The sequence below is a fragment of the Salmo salar genome, chromosome 07, assembly GCF_965601325.2.
Source record: "Salmo salar chromosome 07, fSalSal1, whole genome shotgun sequence".
NCBI lineage: Eukaryota > Metazoa > Chordata > Actinopteri > Salmoniformes > Salmonidae > Salmo > Salmo salar.
Genome location: NC_138297.1, coordinates 48,971,875 through 48,993,332, shown reverse-complemented (window position 1 = coordinate 48,993,332; position 21,458 = coordinate 48,971,875). Strand labels below are relative to the sequence as shown.

Genomic DNA, 21,458 nt, shown 5'->3' with positions numbered 1-21,458 from the left:
TCTGTCTTCCTCTCCTCTATCCCGCCCTCCCTCCCTCCCTCCTGCTTTTCATCTCCTCCTCTCCCCGACTCAGTTGAACGATGGATAGGGTTTCAGCTGGAGTTCACTCATAAAACCTGGAATAGTCCAGGCCTTGTCGTTCAGTTCCTTTCTCTAATCTCAACTCTGTTTCCAATCAGCGATCGTATTTAGGTCTAGGTTTTACTGTAAACAGCAGGCCGGCCAATCTGAGAGGAACAAGAGCTATGTTGATTCCATTATGTTGAAGGGGAAATAGAAACAGGAAGATTGTTCTTGTTTGTTCACTGTTGGATCACTGGGTAGTGTGGGGAGTCTGTCCTGTGCCCGGCATCAGCTGTGAGGGTGTCATGCAATTAAAACGTTCCTGAATGGAGGATCAGATAGACCTGCAGAGGGCTTACGTCACCTCTCACTCAGAGGTGATTGCGAGTTGCCTAAACAAACTGCACTGGCGGCATGCATACATAGTTAATCAGTTTACAGGGTTTCTGATGCTGCATGAGTGATTCAAGGTTTAGCTTGAATGCCTTTACTTTTGACGATCAAGGTTATCATGAACTACGCAGATTCCAGATGAGTAATACGTGTGTAATAGTGACAACATCATCCACTATGGAGTAATGGACTATGTTCTGAATAACGATACACAGGTGATGCCGGATGCATCCAAGATGCAGTCCAAACCTCCCCTCAAAACCTGAAGACCAAAGTGGATCAGTCATTTGTCATTATCGTTTACTAATAAATTACTTTTTCCTAAACTTAAGTGCACAGAGTCTGTGGTCAAAGTCAGAGGAACTTTACAGCTTTGAGAATGAACAGGTCCATTTGCTTCCGTGCCTGTTTAAAAACACTAAGGCCTGATTTGAAGCCAAAACAGACAGTTATGACAGAGTTATAACAGGGACAGTCACTCCCTGTCCGCACAAACAGGCCAGATAGCCATAATCATCCCAAATAATGCCAGGACAAAATGGGGAGGATAATGGAATGAGCCACGGTACTGGTCCTGTGAGGGAATAGGGAGACACAAAAACAAGAGGAGCTGGATGGAGGCTGTACTCACCAGACTGAAGTCCCATTGAGGTCCGGAGGTGAGGAAGGTGAAGGAGCTCCCTCTTCGCAGTCCAGGCCTACACGATGAAGATGGGGGGAAAAAAAGAGCAGGAAATGATTGCTTGTTCAACAAGTACAACATGAATAACACCATACCCTACACCCGGATCCAAAAAGGTGACACCACTAAGACCTTTACGTCGCAGGGCACGAGATGACATAACACACCAACACAACTCCACCAGGTAACAACCACACAATACCACCATGTCCGATGCTGCATGCAACAACGCAAGCTCACCCCTGCCTTGTGAACGCTCAATCACGGTAGTGCAGGAAGTGCCTCAGAAACACAATTACTCCTTCAGTCATTCAGTGCCTTCCCCAATGACCCATTCAGACAGAGAGATACGTCTGTGGCACACGCTGTATGGGAGTATAGGCTCTAGTACATACCACAGCCTGCTGTAGCCATAGCGATGTCCCCTTCGCTGCATCCTCAGACGGCCAGCTAGGATAGCCACCCAGCAGAGAAGACTCAGTCAGAGAACTGTCCTTCACCCCTCACGCTCTGTGCAGCACCCACAGGGTTACCAGGTCGCCTAGATGTCCTCACAATACTCTTCTCTCTTTCTATCTATAGGCCAGACAGCCTACCCCTCTCACATGTGTAGGAGGACCCTACCCACCCCTTTCCTAATTGGGGGAAGAAAACAACTGTTGCCTCCTGTCGGAAGTTCGTTTGCTGAGAGCCTAAGCAGGGAGTGCTTTTTAGGAAACAGATGAAGCAGGCCCCTGCTCCGTTCTGGTCACCCCCAACCTCATGTAACACCTCAAATACAATATTCACCCTTATCAGGTTCTCAATGATTAAACATCAGGTTATATTTGATCACTGACGATAACCTGATGAGGGCGAGAACTGACCGTGGACTTCAGGAAACAGCAAAAAGGGAGCACCTCCCTATCCACATCAACAGGACAGCAGTGGAGAAGGAGGAAAGTTTTAAGTTCCTCGGTGTACATATCACCGACAAGCTTAAAATGGTCCACCCACACAGACAGTGTGAAGAAAGAGCAACAGCACCTCTTCAACCTTAGGAGGCTGAAGAAAGAAAAAAATGTAAAAAAAAAATGTGGCTTGTCACCAAAAACCCACCCACTAGCATAGAGGTGGCTGCCTACCTACAGACTTGATATCATTGGCCAATTTAATAAATGGAACACTGGTCACTTTAAGAATGAATGAATGAATGAATATATCTCTCGCATTACTCATCTCATATGCATATACTTCACTATCTATTGCATCTTAGCCGCTCTGTCGCTGCTCATCCAGATATTTTATATTTATATATTCTTATCCCATTCCTCTACTAGATTGTGTGTATTAGGTTTTGTTGTGGAATTGTTAGATATTACCTGTTAAATACTGCTGCGCTGTCAGATCTAGAAGCATAACGCTACACTCACAACATCTGCTATCCATGTGTATGTGACCAATAACATTTGATTTGAACTGTATTTGAGGGATTTTTGAGGGATTACATCAGTCTGGCCTTTAGAGTGGGCTAGTTTAAGTCAGATCAGGACAAATTGAGGGCTCTTAGACAAAGCATAATCTAGTCCCTCTGTCTGACTAGACGATTACCCTTCAGACAGGCACCCTGTCAGCACACCTAAAAGCCTCTGTCAGTCTTTTGAGACAGAAGGATTGGATTTATATTATGGCCCTGTCTGACGCTGATAACAACCCACATGAGGGATGAAGCCAAATTTGACAGCTTTCAAAAGACCAATTTCCACACGGTTTGGGTCAATGTCAAGGTGTTACTTAGATAGCTTCTGAAACCGTCAACAATATGTTCCAATATAAACAGATTGGGGATAATGGTGTGAATATATTGAGAGACCTCAAAGGAAATCAACCTATTCCCTATAATCTACTTTCCACCTTTAGTCCTATATTTTTCTTCCTGTTTGACTTGTCTGAACTCCCTATGTTCTTCGCTCTCACACTCAGGCTCTACAATCCTGACATTCTTTCCTTGATTCCTCTGAACCACGTGTCTCCAGCATGTGTTTGTTGTACTGCTGTTACTGGGTCAAGTCATTCCAGTGTTTCCGTTGGCCTTCCTGCCTCGTTGCTACAGGTGGCATTGTGCACAGTGACACAGTACTTGTCTATAGTGAAGGGCAGACTGCACTGACCGCAGCTGTAGTGCCACTCTACCGCTTCCTATGTGGTCTGCACTCAGAATCAGTACGACTAGTAGTGGAGGCCTAGAGGACAGTGGAGGAATTCCCTAAGTGTGAGTGAGAGAAAGAGGGAGCAAGAGAAAGAGTGTGAGAGAAAGAGAGCCCGAGTGTGAGACAGTGTGAGAGCGAAGAACATAGGGAGTTCAGACAAGTCAAACAGGAAGAAAAATATAGGACTAAAAAGGTGGAAAGTAGATTATAGGGAATAAGGGCACGGATAAAGAGAGGGATGGGAGAGCAAAAATCAACAAGAAAAAAAAAAAGACTAAACAAATTAAGGAAAGCTTTGACTATGTACAGACTCAGTGAGCATAGCCTTGCTATTGAGAGAGGCCGCCGTAGGCAGACCTGGCTCTCAAGAGAAGACAGGCTATGTGCACACTGCCAACAAAAATGAGGTGGAAACTGAGCTGCACTTCCTAACCTCCTACCAACTATATTAGAGACATTTCCCCCCAGATTACACAGACCCACAAAGAATTTGAAAACAAATCCAATTTTGATAAACTCCCATATCTATTGGGTGAAATATCACAGTGTGCCATCACAACAGCAAGATGTGTGACCTGTTGCCACACAGGCAAGCAGTGAATACAAACACCATTGTAAATACAACCAATATTTATGTTTATTTATTTTGCCTTTTGTACCTTAACTATTTGCACATGGTTACAACACCGTATATAGCCATAATATGACATTTGAAGTGTCTCTATTCCTTTGGAACTTTTATGAGTGTAATGTCATTTGTTTATTTTGCTTGTGTTTATTATCCATTTGTAAATGTAAACATGTTTACCATGCCAATAAATCCCTTTGAATTGAGCGAGAGAGCGAGAGACCTGGGCAGAAGAGAGAGTTGTGTCTGTGTGGCACTGGAGGTGTCAAAGGTCACTACAGGTGGTCAGCAGACCCCACACTCCTCCACCATTTTACATCATGAGGACTGTGGTCAGTGACAGTCATGGTAGAGACCATACAGGCATTGTGAGCGACAGACCTACGCGCAAGCAGTGCTGCTCCTGCATGAGCCAGAACCGCAGCCTGAACTGGATGATCGGTTTGACTCAATATTCAACGGAACGCACCATAACGTGGGAAAAAGGAGGGAGAGTTTAGTTACGGGATCTGCTGTGGCCTGGAGGTGTGGGGGATGGTTATGACGGCTGTCAAGGAGAACGCCTTTGGGTGTGTGTATTGATGTGTACATTATTCCAAATGTCATTACCTCTGACAATGCGCCATGATGTGAAACAAATCTGAAGAGACACCAGTAATAAGTAGCCTAATAGGTCTATCAACAGTATGCGATGAGAATGTCTCTGCTCAGTAAGACATTCCTGTCCAATAAACATCCCAGTGAGATCTGGCTGCCTACGAGCTCATAAAGTGAGGTGATGCTTTGTGTTATTCTATGTTCTGGGAACCGGTGTGTTCCGTAGACACCAGGAACACCAAGGTATGTGAGGAGATGTATGAAGCGATGCTGCGACAATCTGGGTGGTTCACTGGTGTCTGCCTGGTGGTGGTGTCTGAGGAATGCAACCGGGCTTCACAGGAACACCAGACAATCACAGTAGTTCCCTCAGGAGAAGCCAAGGGACGGGCTATTTCTCAGACAGTGGTCAAAACATGCAGGGAATGGAGGCCTGAGCCCAACACGGGATGTGTGTACAACACACATATCACCACCAGCCCTGTCCCTCATTCTCACACACAAACACAGTAAAAAAGGTACATTATGTAATAATGCAGGATAGAATGGCTGTAGTGCTCCTTTAATGCAGAAAATAATTCCACCCAGAGACTGGGAAAGGTGTTTCCTAAAAGGATTTAGGTCTAATCATGTGATGTTTTTGAAGGTTCTTCCTCTGATGCACACTTTGTACAGTTAATGACAAAGATGTATCATCCTAGAGTGATTAGGCCAGCATTGCTTTTATTCACATTTCTGACCCACACACACACCAGATAACAGTCACACCTGACCTTAGCCTAAATCGATTATTTCAGATGCTGTAATGATGGGATGCAATCTTGTTTAGAGGGTAAAACAAATAAAAAAAATACTTTATTTAACTAGGCAAGTCAGTTAAGAACAAATTATTATTTACAACGACTGCCTACACCGGCCAAATCCGGACGATGCTGGGCCAATTGTGCACCGCCCTATGGGACTCCTAATCACGGCCGGTTGTGATACAGCCTGGATTCGATCCAGGGTGTCTGTAGTGACGCCTCAAGCACCGAGATGCAGTGCCTTAGACTGCTGGGCCACTCAGGAGCCTGGGTCATTCAAATGAAAAAATATCCCAATGATAAAAAAAAAGAAAAGATTATTTTAGACATGATTTCCTTTTATATCTGACCTTACCTGTGTGGACCGGATGTTTACAGACGCTGACCTGCTTAAAAACAGAGATAGCCTAGCAATGTGGTGCACCTGACAGACTTCTCTATCATAAAAACCCCTCTGACTGTGCATGCCTGAAGGTAATTTACTCTGAAATCTTTACCTGGGGCAAGAGACAGTTTTTCCCAGGTGAAGTAAACTCATGAGAAATACTGGAAGAGTGGAAGTTGGGGGGGGGGGGGGGGGGGGGGGGGTTGGAATCAGTTTTACATAAACTAACCTGGAAAACAAAGGCAGGGCCTAGTATGATGCCTTTCCACTGACTCACAGCACATACAGCTCCCACACACTGGCACAGTGAAAGTGGCCTTTGCCCCCGGCCTGACTGCTATGACCAAGTGAATTCGAAGTGACATCAATCACGTATGCATTAAAAGGCCCCATGCAACAGCACATTGGCTGGTATCAGCTTTCTGAACAGCTCATTGTGGGGGAAATGTGACATTGGATACAGGTGAACGCTATTGTTAAAGGGTCTAAAAACTAGGTTTGCATGACATTGGTTATTTTTCTAGAACATTACTGACCATTCTGCTCCCACGACACCTGTCCATTGTAAAAGGGGACAAAGGTCGGTCCCTGGGGCTTGTGATTGGACGTCACAGGCAGTGGTATGATTCTTACTCAGAGGTAGACCTATCTGTTACACACTTCTCTGGGTGAATAACACCGGAATAGGCTGGAAGCAAGTAAGTCAGAAAATGTTGACATAATTGAGGCTGAAGGACAGCGAATAACGATTGAGACAGGAGCACGGAGCTCAATAATCACAAAGGTAACAGTCAATCACACACCTATTACCTAGTAGTCCAAAGTCCACTGAGCAACACTCTCCTTGTTTTCCTGCAGAGTTGGCTATTGGGGTCATATTTATAGTCACAGTTTTCCATGTTTTCCCAACAGTGGGCAGGGGCCTTTTGGCACAAAGCATGGAAAGCCTACCAGTGTGCCACTTGCCAACATAAACTTTCTCAGTACTGATCATCCCAAAATAAAAATTGACTTTTGGTTCTATCAGTCTGCTGTCTGACTGAAATGATAAAAGTCTTATTTAAAAAGCCTGGGGAAATTCACAAAGACTATTTTTGTCATAAAGCGTATACTCAAACAGGAAAGGTTAAAAAAAGTATAAACAAATCAAGTATTTTCTTCCTTACAAGATGTGGAACAGTAGAGGTTGGACTCAGAAGGGAACACTTTCTTTATGAGACTTTGAACAAGAAGTGCAAAGTCCCTTCATGAGACATATGCTGTTCTGTAGGCCAGAGAGATATTCAGAATTCTGTAAAACTATCTGTATAACGTAAAACACCAAATAATGCATGCAGAGCTGAATTAGGCCGATACCCGCTAATGATCAAAACCCAGAAAAGAGCCACTCAATTCGACAAGCACCTAAATGGAAATAGATTCCCAAACCTTCCACAAGAAAGCCATCACCTACAGAGAGAGATGAAGCTAGAGAAGAGTCCCCTAAGCAAGCTGGTCCCGGGGCTCTGTTCACAAACACAAACAGACCCCACAAAGCAACAACGTTAGACCCAACCAAATCACGAGAAAACAAAGCCATAATTATTTGACACATTGAAAACTACTCACAAAAAAAACTGATCAAGCTAGATGCTATTGGGCCCTAAACAGAGAGTACACAGTGGCAGAATACCTGACCACTGTGACTGACCCTAAATTAAGGAAAGCTTTGACAGACTCAGAGAGCATAGCCTTGCTATTGAGAGGCCGCTGTAGGCAGACCTGGCTCTCAAGATAAGGCAGGCTGCCGTAGGCAGACCTGGCTCTCAAGATAAGGCAGGCTGCCGTAGGCAGACCTGGCTCTCAAGATAAGGCAGGCTGCCGTAGGCAGACCTGGCTCTCAAGATAAGGCAGGCTGCCGTAGGCAGACCTGGCTCTCAAGATAAGGCAGGCTGCCGTAGGCAGACCTGGCTCTCAAGATAAGGCAGGCTGCCGTAGGCAGACCTGGCTCTCAAGATAAGGCAGGCTGCCGTAGGCAGACCTGGCTCTCAAGATAAGGCAGGCTGCCGTAGGCAGACCTGGCTCTCAAGATAAGGCAGGCTGCCGTAGGCAGACCTGGCTCTCAAGATAAGGCAGGCTGCCGTAGGCAGACCTGGCTCTCAAGATAAGGCAGGCTGCCGTAGGCAGACCTGGCTCTCAAGATAAGGCAGGCTGCCGTAGGCAGACCTGGCTCTCAAGATAAGGCAGGCTGCCGTAGGCAGACCTGGCTCTCAAGATAAGGCAGGCTGCCGTAGGCAGACCTGGCTCTCAAGATAAGGCAGGCTGCCGTAGGCAGACCTGGCTCTCAAGATAAGGCAGGCTACCGTAGGCAGACCTGGCTCTCAAGATAAGGCAGGCTGCCGTAGGCAGACCTGGCTCTCAAGATAAGGCAGGCTGCCGTAGGCAGACCTGGCTCTCAAGATAAGGCAGGCTACCGTAGGCAGACCTGGCTCTCAAGATAAGGCAGGCTACGTGCACACTGCCCACAAAATGATGTGGAAACTGAGCTGCACTTCCTAACCTCCTGCCAAATGTATGACCACATTAGAGACACATATTTCCCTCAGATTACACAGGCCCACAGAGATTTGAAAACAAATCAAATTTTGATAAACTCCCATATCTATTGGGTGAAATACCAGTGTGCCATCACAGCAGGAATATTTGTGACCTGTTGCCACAAGAAAAGGTCAACCAGTGAAGAACAAACACCACTGTAAATACAACCCATATTTATGTTTATTATTTTCCCTTCTGTACTTTAACTATTTGGCCATCATTACAACACTATATATAGCCATACTATGACATTTGAAATGTCTCTATTCCTTTGGAACTTTTGAGAGTATTGTTTACGGTTTATTATCCATTTCACTTGCTTTGGCAATGTAAACATATGTTTCCCTTGCCAATAAAGCCCTTTGAATTTAATTGATAGGAAAAGTCTAAACGGTATACCTGGGACATCCCAACTCTGACAAACTGTCAGACTGGCTTTTACCCCCAGACCATCAGGCTGCTCAACAGCCACTAGGCAGCTAGGTACCTGCTACCCCTGGACTTCCTTCCCCTTTATGGATATTCTACTCCCAATGGACATTTATCATTGCTACAGTGTAAATAAGTATATAGTATTATTTTTTATATTTATGTTTCATTCACTCTTACCCTGCCCCCAGTTATATATTATTATATCATCATCTTGTCTCACTCTTCTTTTTATTCATTTTTTATTTGACCTGCACTGTTGGAGCACGGCACATTATATTTTTACTGTACCCTGCAATTACATCTGCGTCCCTACACATGTTCCTAATAAACATGTTACTAATACATCTGCGTCCCTACACATGTTACTAATCATCCATCAAACGTCCACACCAACTGTTATTCATGGTTCCTTGATTAATTTGTTGGTATTTACTGCCACCTTGTGGTGAACTAGGGTATATTACAGTTTTGCAGCAAACTGTCCGTAGTACACAATTACTTGCAGTACTAGCTATCTGTAGCCGACTGTCTGTAAAAGTTCACAATTATGGCATGTGCTGACGCAAAGGGATGATTAGGTCCTGACGGGAACATGCAAAAGTAACCAGCTAAAACAGTTTTCCAACGACTTGGAATATGCAACCAGCACTCCATTCTAGCTGCAATATAAGTTTGTTTGCTTGTTAACAGGCTTTAAGAAGTATAGCCAAAATAACTAGCAAGGTAGCGATTTCGCTAATAATATATTATTTTAAATGATCTAGCTAACTATGACATAGCGACCCAGCTAACAAACGTTAGAGAACATTCACTTAGAGTCTCGTCAAGTCATTAGCAAAACGTTTTCATAGGAATGTTCCAATGATGTGTCAAACAGAACTTACCCAGAACGTGGTTACCATGTTCTCCGAATGTTCAATATTGATGTTCAAGACAAGTTTAATTGGAACATTGCAAAAATATTCCAGTATCCAGTTCTGAGGGTTAGGAGAATATTACATCAACGTTACACCAAACAGACACAGAAAATGGTTGCCAGAATATAAGATGAATATAATATAAAACGACCACACCAGTAGAAATTCAGTTTTTAGAGCTGAAAGATCAGATGTTGTTGCACAACGATTTAAAAGGTGCAATATGCAGAAACCCCTCCGCCATTTCGTGGTTGCTAAAATTGTAGTTTTCCTAATTTCAGTTTGTGACAAAACAAGCAATATATAGTGAAAAAGTATATTTTAAATAACCAAAAATATTGTATTTTCAGCTGTTTGAAGCTGGTGTACAAAACCGAAATTAAAAACGGGGAGCATAGAAATAAAACACATAAAACATATCTACCGCATTCAATGAGTGACATCTATAAATCAAATCAAAGTTTATTTGTCACTTGCGATGAATACAATGAAATGCTTACTTACAGGCTCTAACCAACAGTGCAAAAAGGTATTTGGTGAACAATAGGTAAGTAAATAAATGAAAACAACAGTAAAAAGAGTGAAAAATAAGTAGCAAGGCTATATACAGACACCGGTTAGTCAGGCTGATTGAGGTAGTATGTACATGTAGATATGGTTAAAGTGACTATGCATATATGATAAACAGAGAGTAGCAGTAGCGTAAAAGACGGGTTGGCGGGTGGCGGGACACGATGCAGATAGCCCGGTTAGCCAATGTGCTTGGGCACTGGTTGGTCAGGCCAATTGAGGTAGTATGTACATGAATGTATAGTTAAAGTGACTATGCATATATGATAAACAGAGAGTAGCAGTAGCGTAAAAGACGGGTTGGCGGGTGGTGGGACACAATGCAGATAGCCCGGTTAGCCATTTGATTACCTGTTCAGGAATCTTATGGGTTGGGGGTAAAAACTGTTGAGAAGCCTTTTTGTCCTAGACTTGGCACTCCGGTACCGCTTGCCATGTGGTAGTAGAGAGAACAGTCTATGACTGGGATGGCTGGGGTCTTTGACAATTTTTAGGGCCTTTCTATAACTCACATTTCTATGTGAATTTGGTCAGGTCTCCCAATAGTTACATATTGTTGCTTTAAGTCAGTGAGCCATAGTTTTACTCAAAGTATGATACATTTGTGCTTGAAGTGACAAATCTGAACGGCACACTTTGTGCAAATCCATGTGAATGTGTGGTCTTTTCCTATGTCATACAAATTATTTTCAGTCCAAGTTTCCTTTCAGGGCAGGGTTTTATATGACTGTTAACACCAGTGGCGACCTGTCATTCAGGGCAGGTGGGGAAGAGCCTGCTTTGCATGTTATTTTTGGCATTAATAAGTGTCACATATCAGTTTGCAAACAACGTATAAAAAAAGTTTTTAAAAAATCATTAAGTTAATGAAGCTGGTCTCTTTTTTGCTTTCTTGATTAAGGCAGCTCCAAAATGCAGGTGTTTCAGACTAGATCAGTGCTTTCTGTGGTGGTGGGCCAGAGGAAAATACAGAGCGTAGGGGTTGGTTCTCTAGTTACGCTGCGATTGGCTCAGTGTTCTGTCACTCATGAGGAGAATCTGCAGGGAGAGCTCGAAAATTCAGGTCCCTTGGGTGCTGCCATAGAGTTACATTAGAAGTGCCCATCCAAGAAGGCTCAAGGTCATTGGCCACAGATAAAATAACATCAAATCACATACCTACAGTAGCTTTGATTAGACTGATGTCAACATCTTACTTTCAAAATCCTCATCATGAATCAAGTCGACAATCTACTGGCAAATCCTTTTCAATCCTTGTCATAGGAAGACAAATTATAAAGAGAAATTACAGATAAAACGTGTCGGGGCTCATCGGCCATAAACATTACACAAGTTGGAAATCGCAAATTCAACAATGAGTGGTTTGGAAGGAATCAGTGGCTAACTGCAAGCATTGCAAAGCAATCATTACCCTATTATTATGTGGAGTGGATGTGTGGTCCAAGTTTAGGTTTAAGGGTATTTTTTCACAGCTTAAAATGATAAACATTCAACATTGGCCATGCAGTCAATCCAGCATTACTTCTGCCGCTTGCAAAACAACTGGAAACTCGGAAATCCCAGAATTCATTGAGTTCAAGACAACTGGGAACTCTGAAAGAAATTAGCTCCGACTGGGAAAATACGTTTTGAAGGGTCATCCAACTCGGAATTCCAAGTCGGGAACTCGGGGCACTTTCTAGAGAAAACCACTAACATGACTCAACTTTGTTTTTCCCCACCTAGAGTTTCCAGTTGTCTTGAAAGCACCATAAAACCAGAAGAATGCCAGACTGTAATGACAAAATTAGCCCAAGAAGGACCACCGTGCCACCTTCCTGTTCCAAGTGAGCACAGCACAAGGTGAGTCCAAAAATGTATTGTATACTACTGCATAAATGATGTAATATGTCAGGGAGATATGTAATCATCGAAGATTATAAGAGCTTTCATTGTCTGCATATATTCCCCCTTTATCTATACTACAGTTCTGTACAGGGAGAATACTGTAAGAACAGCCTATGTTCTGAATTCTGTCGCCGTACACTCGGGCTCCCGAGTGGCTCAGCGGTCTGAGGCACTGCATCTCAGTACAAGAGGTGTCACTACAGTCCCTGGTTCGAATCCAGGCTGTATCACATCCGGCCGTGATTGGGAGTCCCATAGGCGGTGCACAATTGGCACAGCGTCATCCGGGTTTGGACGTCATTGTAAATAAGAATTTGTTCTTAACTGATTTACCTAGTTAAATAAAAGGTTAAATAAAATAAAACACTTTCGAAAGTGCTGAACAAAGTTATATTGACCATGTCTGTTCTAGCTCATTAATGTCTGAATCGAAATGACAGATTGCCTCTTATCCACATTTGTTTCAGCAGGTCAGTTATGATTTTTTAAAGGCAGTAAATGAGGCTGAATGAACTATTTCGCTGCCAGACGACTCTCCGCTGATATCCAGGTGTAACAGTGATAAGGTGTTGGGGCTGCTGTTGGGACAGCTTTATGTAGGCCCTAACAGTTTGTGGGCACCGTTTGTCACCGTTATAGTACAATTAATGTATTGTTTAGTGTTGTGGCTTTGCTGGCATGAAAAACATTTTTTTTTTTTGTAGAGGTTGCCCCACCAAGATATACACGCTAAAATCTCCACTGGTTACCACCCACCAGCATGGCTTATTAAATCAGAAACAGCTGCAAAGTTACTCCTCTTCACGATAGATGAGCCAAACAGCCTTGTGTGCACTTGGCCACCTGAACCATGGAGCAAATTAAAATAGAGGGTGCAAACATGTTATTGCACCTACACTTTTTTTTTTTTAAAGGATACATTTGATAATTTGTCACCTTTTTTGGGTGGATAGTGTGTCTGTGTGTGTGTATATATATATTTTACACACACACAGTTGAAGTCAGAAGTTTACATACACCTTAGCCAAATATATTGAAACAGTTTCAAAATTCCTGACATTTAATCCTGGTAAAAATTCCCTGTCTTAGGTCAGATAGGACCTCCGCTTTATTAAGAATGTGAAATGTCAGAATAATAGTAGAGAGAATAATTTATTTCAGCTTTTATTTCTTTCATCACATTCCCAGTGGGTCAGAAGTTTACATACAATCAATTAGTATTTGGTAGCATTGTCTTTAAATTGTTTAACTTGGGTCAAACGTTTTGTGTAGCCTTCCACAAGCTTCCAACAATAAGTTGGGTGAATTTTGGCCCATTCCTCCTGACAGAGCTGGTGTAACTGAGTCAGGTTTGTAGGCCTCCTTGCTCGCATTTTCAGTTCTGCCCACAAATTTTCTATGGGATTGAGGTCAGGGCTTTGTGATGGCCACTCCAATACCATGACTTTGTTGTCCTTAAGCCATTTTGCCACAACTTTGGAAGTATCATTGTCCATTTGGAAGACCCATTTGCAACCAAGCTTTAACTTCCTGACTGATGTCTTGAGATGTTGCATGAATATATCCACATAATTTTCCTACCTCATGATGCCATCTATGTTGTGAAGTGCACCAGTCACTCCTGCAGCAAAGCACTCCCACAACACGATGCTGCCACCCCCGTGCTTCACGGTAGGGATGGTGTTCTTCGGCTTGCAAGCCTCCCCCTTTTCCTCCAAACATAACGATGGTCATTATGGCCAAACAATTTCTATTTTTGTTTCATCAGACCAGAGGACATTTCTCCAAAAAGTACAATCTTTGTCCCCATGTGCTGTTGTAAACCGTAGTCTGGCTTTTTTATGGCGGTTTTGGAGCAGTGGCTTCTTCCTTGCTGAGCGGCCTTTCGGGTTATGTTGACATAGGACTTGTTATACTGTGAATATATACTGCTCAAAAAAATAAAGGGAAGACTTAAACAACACAATGTAACTCCAAGTCAATCACACTTCTGTGAAATCAAACTGTCCACTTAGGAAGCAACACTGATTGACAATACATTTCACATGCTGTTGTGCAAATGGAATAGACAACAGGTGGAAATTATAGGCAATAAGCAAGACACCCCCAATAAAGGAGTGGTTCTGCAGGGGGTGACCCCAGACCACTTCTCAGTTCCTATGCTTCCTGGCTGATGTTTTGGTCACTTTTGAATGCTGGCGGTGTTTTCACTCTAGTGGTAGCATGAGACGGTGTCTACAACCCACACAAGTGGCTCAGGTAGTGCAGCTCATCCAGGATGGCACATCAATGCGAGCTGTGGCAAGAAGGTTTGCTGTGTCTGTCAGCGTAGTGTCCAGAGCATGGAGGCGCTACCAGGAGACAGGCCAGTACATCAGGAGACGTGGAGGAGGCCGTAGGAGGGCAACAACCCAGCAGCAGGACCGCTACCTCCGCCTTTGTGCAAGGAGGAGCAGGAGGAGCACTGCCAGAGCCCTGCAAAATGACCTCCAGCAGGCCACAAATGTGCATGTGTCTGCTCAAACGGTCAGAAACAGACTCCACGAGGGTGGGATGAGGGTCCGACGTCCACAGGTGGGGGTTGTGCTTACAGCCCAACACCGTGCAGGACGTTTGGCATTTGCCAGAGAACACCAAGATTGGGAAATTCGCCACTGGCGCCTTGTGCTCTTCACAGATGAAAGCAGGTTCACACTGAGCACGTGACAGACGTGACAGTCTGGAGACGCCGTGGAGAACGTTCTGCTGCCTGCAACATCCTCCAGCATGACCGGTTTGGCGGTGGGTCAGTCATGGTGTGGGGTGGCATTTCTTTGGGGGGGCCGCACAGCCCTCCATGTGCTCACCAGAGATAGCCTGACTGTCATTAGGTACCGAGATGAGATCCTCAGACCCCTTGTGAGACCATATGCTGGTGCGGTTGGCCCTGGGTTCCTCCTAATGCAAGACAATGCTAGACCTCATGTGGCTGGAGTGTGTCAGCAGTTCCTGCAAGAGGAAGGCATTGATGCTATGGACTGGCCCGCCCGTTCTCCAGACCTGAATCCAATTGAGCACATCTGGGACATCATGTCTCGCTCCATCCACCAACGCCACGTTGCACCACAGACTGTCCAGGAGTTGGCGGATGCTTTAGTCCAGGTCTGGGAGGAGATCCCTCAGGAGACCATCCGCCACCTCATCAGGAGCATGCCCAGGCGTTGTAGGGAGGTCATACAGGCACGTGGAGGCCACACACACTACTGAGCCTCATTTTGACTTGTTTTAAGGACATTACATCAAAGTTGGATCAGCCTGTAGTGTGGTTTTCCACTTTAATTTTGAGTGTGACTCCAAATCCAGACCTCCATGGGTTGATAAATTGGATTTCCATTGATTATTTGTGTGTGATTTTGTTGTCAGCACATTCAACTATGTAAAGAAAAAAGTATTTAATAAGATTATTTATTTCATTCAGATCTAGGATGTGTTGTTTAAGTGTTCCCTTTATTTTTTTGAGCAGTGTAGATACTTTTGTACCCGTTTCCTCCAGCATCTTCACAAGGTCCTTTGCTGTTGTTCTGGGATTGATTTGCACTTTTCGCACCAAAGTACGTTCATCTCTAGGAGACAGAACGCATCTCCATCCTGAGCGGTATGACGGCTGCGTGGTCCCATGGTGTTTATACTTGCGTACTATTGTTTGTACAGAAGAATGTGGTACCTTCAGGCATTTGGAAATTGCTCCCAAGGATGAACCAGACTTGTGGAGGTCTACAATTTGTTTTGTCTGTCTTGGCTGATTTCTTTTGATTTGCCCATGATGTCAAGCAAAGAAGCACTGAGTTTGAAGGTAGGCCTTGAAATACATCCACAGGTACACCTCCAATTGACTCAAATGATGTCAATTAGCCTATCAGAAGCTTCTAAAGCCATGACATTTTCTGGAATTTTACAAGCTGTTTAAAGGTCATAGTCAACTTAGTGTATGTAAACTTCTGACCCACTGGAATTGTGATACAGTGAATTATAAATTAAATTATCTTTCTGTAAACAATTGTTGGAAAAACGACTTGTGTCATGCACAAAGTAGATGTCCTAACCGACTTGCCAAAACTATAGTTTTCTAACATGAAATTTGTGGAGTGGTTGAAAAACGAGTTTTAAGGACTCCAACCTGAGTGTATGCAAACTTCTGACTTCAACTAATATATAAAATAAAATTGTATAATTGCGTTTTATGACAGCATTTTGCAAAACAGCTACCCCCTTCGCTCCAAAATTAATGGTTTTATGGAAGATGACAAAGCCATTTAGTGTTAACTCAAGTTAAGTCAAAGGTAGGCCAGTGGTTTCCATCTGTGGTGAAGTTTTCCATAAATTAATACTTGTGACAAATCCAACAAAACCAGCCATGGGGGGGGGGATTAAGCAATAAGGCCTGAGGAGGTGTGGTAAGGGCTAGTTCTTATGCACAACGCAATGCGGAGTGCCTGGATACAGGCCCTAGCTGTGGTATATTGGCCCCCGAGCTGCCTTATTGCTATTATAAACTGGTTACCAACTAAATTAGAGCAGTAAAAATATATGTTTTGTCATACCCATGGTATACGGTCTGATATACCACGGCTGTCAGCCAATCAGCATTCAGGGCTCGAACCACAGGTTTATAATAAGATATTAATGTTCTAGACACGTTTCAATAAGGGAATGTTCTACTAACTCCAACACCAAAACAAATGCATATTGGTTCTCAGGAGGTTTTTGCAAACATATGTAGAATGTTAAACATCAGAGGAACATTACAGGTAACATGAAAACGTCCCCTCTCCCTAGATTTGTTAGCTGGGATGTGTAACAATGACTACGTGCTCGAACTATAACCTCAGCCAGCCACATGCTAGCCATTGAATCAAACATTCAACTGACGTTACAGAACGTAACATTAGCTATCTACATAATGTTAACACCATATAAATAGTTTACACATTTCTATTCGTTTCATAGCGTGCATTCAAAAGTTCAGGCAGCGTTTGTCTCACCTTGATTTGGTATTGTTATTGCTCTCGCCGAACGTCTCATCATCGATGGAGAACTTCCTCTTCTTGTTTACCTTTCTCTTCGGTCTGTCATTCTGTTTCTCTGGTATTGAACTTTGGACCTGTGCTTCATTGGTTTCCTCCATTTGAAATGCAGAACCAGAAATCAATGTTGAAGGTGAGAATAATAGCTAACTATTTATAAAAAAAAATAATAAGAACAGTAGACGGATGTTTGAAATTCTTTGAATATGGCGGAAATCCGAGCAATGACCAATAAGGAGAGACCTGAGGTTTTAGTTGCTAGGATATATGGTTAAATGGGCGGGTCATACCGTAAACAGACGACTCTGGGCGGGGCCAGCCCCTCTATTAACAATTGGGAATGCTGTAGTACAATGACCTCGCTTCTATTATCAGCACAAAACAACAACCCTTTGACCCAATTTTCCTGTTATGTTAAGCATTCAAAATGTAACGGGTACTCTGAGTTGTCAGGGAAAATGTATGGAGTAAAAAATATTTTCTTTAGGAATGTAGTGAAGTAAAAGTTTAATATAAATATTAAAGTAAAGTACAGATTCCCCCAAAACTTCTTAAGTAGTGCTTTAAAGTACACACACACACACACATGTCCCAAAAGTAATTTAAACCATAAAGCATTTATTGCTGAATTTCAACACATAGTTGGCAAACCGCTCCAAATATAGAGGGCAAACAGCTATTGCGTGCATGCATTGAAAGGTCCAGGCATCAGATATCATGGCGGCAGTTCACAGCTGTTGGTCACGTTCCAGTAGGCGGTCTGTCCATAGCGGAACGCCCCCTGTCCTGGTGCTGTTACTGTGACTGCAGTCTCCAGCAGGGCCGAGAGAGTGAGGGGCTCACACAGTTCACTACACTGATCTTTGACCTCAGTGCTCTGGGTCAGATCTAGGGCAGTACCTAGATACAGACACACACACACACACAAAATATTTATATCATTGTAATCATCATCATCACCAAAATCAATGGCTTGTGCGTGTCATGAAATACCTTCTTTTAAAAAAAATGTTTTTAAATTATTTATTACAAAAAACACAAGGAAGGGGTAACATTAAAGTATTATAACATGAAGGACAAACAATACAGCATCAAGACACTATCAAACATGTATCAGTCTTTCCGCAACAGAGCCATCCTTATGTGTGAGGGTGCGTGTGCATGATAGTGATATAAAATATATGTCATAGTTTCCTTTTTCATGATCACAGTCTTGTGAAACCCGAACCCTCCAAGATCGCCCCACAGTTCCCCAATAGCTGTCCCTCAACCATTCGAGACCCCTCCCACAGTCCCCCTGGAAGAAAAAAAAAAGAAAAACAATATTTTCCATTCCCCACCCCCAAGAGTCCCCCAATACACCAACAACCAAGAGAATGAACTAAAGAGAAAAAAGGAAAAGACAGAAGAAAACAGCAAACAACAATGCATTTAAAAAATAAATTAAAAAAAACATTTAAAACAAAGGACATCAAGGACAACTGTATATGTTTGTGTGCATGTCTGGCACTATTACATGTATGTGTGTGTTCTTGTATGTGTTTATTTGAATGAGAGTGTGTGTATATGCATGTGTACAAACACCTGCAGGGCATCAGCCTCAGGCAAACCGGCATTAGTTGTAAAAACACTGCCACTTAGTGTCATTCAAATGTACTTTTATTATCTTTTATTTTGACTCTTTTTTTTCCTTTATCTTTTGACCATCATTCTCTCTCACACACAGCAACTCCACTCCCACTTGTCTCCAATTCCACATACCAACCCTCAGCTTCCCTCAGCCCATCCCTTCCATCTCTGCTGGCCACCCACTTCGGGTTTCTACGCAACACATATCTTTCAACTATGCTATGATGTTTAACGTACAATTTCAATCTATCTAATCGAATAGAAACTACAGATTGCGTGTTGAAGATAAATACTTTTACTAAGAGTATTAGTATATTAGTAATTGACTGACCCGGTCTCTCCAGATCTCCTAACAGTACTATTTCTAGGGTCAATTTTAGATCAATGCTATGCATTTTCAGCCATTCCTGAACCTGAGACCAGAAACAGGCTACCTGAGGGCAATACCAAAATAAATGGTCTATTGATTCTGTATCCTCACAACAAAATCTGCAGAGTTTCGATGATTTTATGCCCCAAATATTCAATATTTTGTTGGTGGCAAGAATTCTATATAATAATTTTAGCTGAAAAGCACGAAGTCTTGAATCTTGCGTTGTTTTATATATCAACTCATACACCCTGTACCATGGAATTGGTACATCAAAAATCTCTTCCCAACTATTTTGCAATCTGTATGGCACAGTTGTCAACATCCTGGTCCTCGAATGAAACTGGTATACTTTCCTATTTATGCTATTTTTATTCCTCTGCCAGTTTTGATCCTTTATATTGGGCAGACAGACCAGTTCCCTACCTCCTCCCGCTGCCACTCGCCTCCTCCATTTTTGGGGCAATGCTGTAATCAATTGGTTTTAACTCTTGGATTGAGCAGACCTTCTCGTACAATTCTGATAACTACATGAAGGACATAACTCTACCATTACAATTTACAATATAATTTAAGAACAAAATACCATTTTCAATTTTTCATAAATACAGGTATTTTATCAACCAGCACATTTGAGTTCAGCCATATTTGTTGTAATATTTGTTCTATCTTTTCAGGGGGATGAAATTGAAATTGTAGCCAGCTCTGCAATACAATGAAATACCTTCTTGCCAGTTGTCCCGGTCTGAAAACGATGACCTATCCTCAGAGAACTGCACACAGAGACTTGTTTGCACCCATGATGGAGCTCTGTGGGAACACAAAGTACTGCCATTCATCAACATCCCTAACTATACATGGTAATGGAGAAAAATATGATGTTTCAAATGATTTGTGACAACAACTCAAGACCACTCAACTCTTTCCCAGCACACCCACCTGCTGCTCCGCTTGCTGCCATCTCTTCTCATCCCAGATGGCAATTTAAGAGGATGTTTCAGAGGAGGCAAACCACTCTGACGACCCCGAATGGCTTCAAGCCTCTGAGGGAACAGCCAATTGATCAATTTAAGAGCATTCAATATTCAATATTCAAGATTTCCACATTACTCTTGGTTTATGATCAGTCAGGCTTGGGGGTTTTGCTCAACATCACATTATTTTTTTGAAATGACCTCTTACCTTGGCGGGGTCGGGGGGGTTGCCTGCCAGGTATTTGGTGGGGCTGTCACCCTCCTTCAGGTTATGGAGGTCAGGCAGGGGGTTGTTGGCTATGAGTAAGGCTGTCCTGTCCAGGTTGGCCTCTGAGGCCTTGAACATGAGCGTCACTCGATTCTTATGGCGGCTAGACTTCCCTTGCCCCTGAACCTCCAGCAGCTTCTGACACTCCATCCTGTCATTAAACGCCTGAGATAGGGAGAGAGAGAGAGACCGAGAGAGACCGAGAGAGAGAGAGACCGAGAGAGGGAGACAGAGAGAGAGACCGAGAAAGAAGAAAGAAAGACCGAAGAAAGAAAGAAAGAAAGAAAGAAAGAAAGAAAGAAAGAAAGAAAGAAAGAAAGAAAGAAAGAAAGAAAGAAAGAAAGCAAGAAAGAAAGAAATCTAATCTAAGCAAGTATCTAGAAATCTACTTGTTGGTTTTTCATTCATGACTGTTTTTATAGACAACAGAGTTTGCATTGGTTGAATGTCTTATAAAGATGACACAGGTCATGGTTGGTAACGGTGTGTGACATTGTGACAGGATGTGTTCTGTGTGTAGTATCAGGGAAACCTTGATCACTGAGGGCCCGCCAATGGCTGTCTCCATTATAGCCAGTTTGGACTCAGACTCCTCCCTAAGAATGTTCCAGATCTCTTTGGAATCAAGGACTGTTACAGACATATTGAAAATATGTCAAACGTCATCGACTTCAACACACAATACTGCTCATTAGTACTGTAGTCAGCCTACTGTAGTCTGCCTACTGTATCAAGGATAGCAGCAATGTTGCAAAACCCAGATACAGATACAAATGTGATGGTTGGTATTGTGTTTCAGAGCATGAACTCGGTCATATATTTGCATTATTAGAATGACTCTCTCACCTTTTGCTTTCTGATAGATCTCACGGGCCTTTGGAGCAATAATCTCATCCTTATTCACTGGCTGGAGGAAAGCCTTATTCCCTAAAGCCCTGTAAATCAATGCATGGACCATCTCACTACAGCCAATTCATATTGCAAACAATAAGCATTATAATAACAAAATCAAATAATTTATCAAATAAAAC

At 42.9% G+C, this 21,458-nt stretch overlaps 2 protein-coding genes across 7 annotated transcripts in view; both read right to left on the bottom strand.

Moving 5' to 3' along the window:
- Positions 1-17,397, bottom strand: part of LOC106609352 (neuroepithelial cell-transforming gene 1 protein-like) — a 36,948-nt gene extending 19,551 nt beyond the window's left edge. Inside the window, exons 1-2 of one of the 2 annotated variants that reach the window (XM_014208104.3) lie at positions 17,145-17,397; positions 1,088-1,154 (exon numbers count right to left, since the gene is read on the bottom strand). In XM_014208104.3, coding sequence (XP_014063579.2) covers positions 1,088-1,154; positions 17,145-17,287 — 210 coding nt within the window. In that variant the 5' untranslated portion in view covers positions 17,288-17,397. Of the gene's footprint in view, positions 1-1,087; positions 1,155-1,533; positions 1,590-17,144 lie in introns of those variants that run through there. The other variant, XM_045722041.2, reaches the window with a different exon arrangement.
- A 386-nt stretch (positions 17,398-17,783) lies between these two features.
- LOC106609351 (uncharacterized) overlaps positions 17,784-21,458 on the bottom strand; it is a 57,529-nt gene continuing 53,854 nt past the window's right edge. For 2 of the 5 annotated variants that reach the window (XM_014208099.3, XM_014208098.3), the window contains exons 2-6: positions 21,274-21,362; positions 20,368-20,592; positions 20,125-20,228; positions 19,910-19,995; positions 17,784-18,086 (exon numbers count right to left, since the gene is read on the bottom strand). In XM_014208099.3, coding sequence (XP_014063574.1) covers positions 17,902-18,086; positions 19,910-19,995; positions 20,125-20,228; positions 20,368-20,592; positions 21,274-21,321 — 648 coding nt within the window. In that variant the 5' untranslated portion in view covers positions 21,322-21,362 and the 3' untranslated portion in view covers positions 17,784-17,901. Of the gene's footprint in view, positions 18,087-19,909; positions 19,996-20,124; positions 20,229-20,367; positions 20,593-20,959; positions 21,058-21,273; positions 21,363-21,458 lie in introns of all 5 variants that reach the window. The other 3 variants (XM_082977714.1, XM_014208096.3, XM_014208093.3) reach the window with 2 other exon arrangements.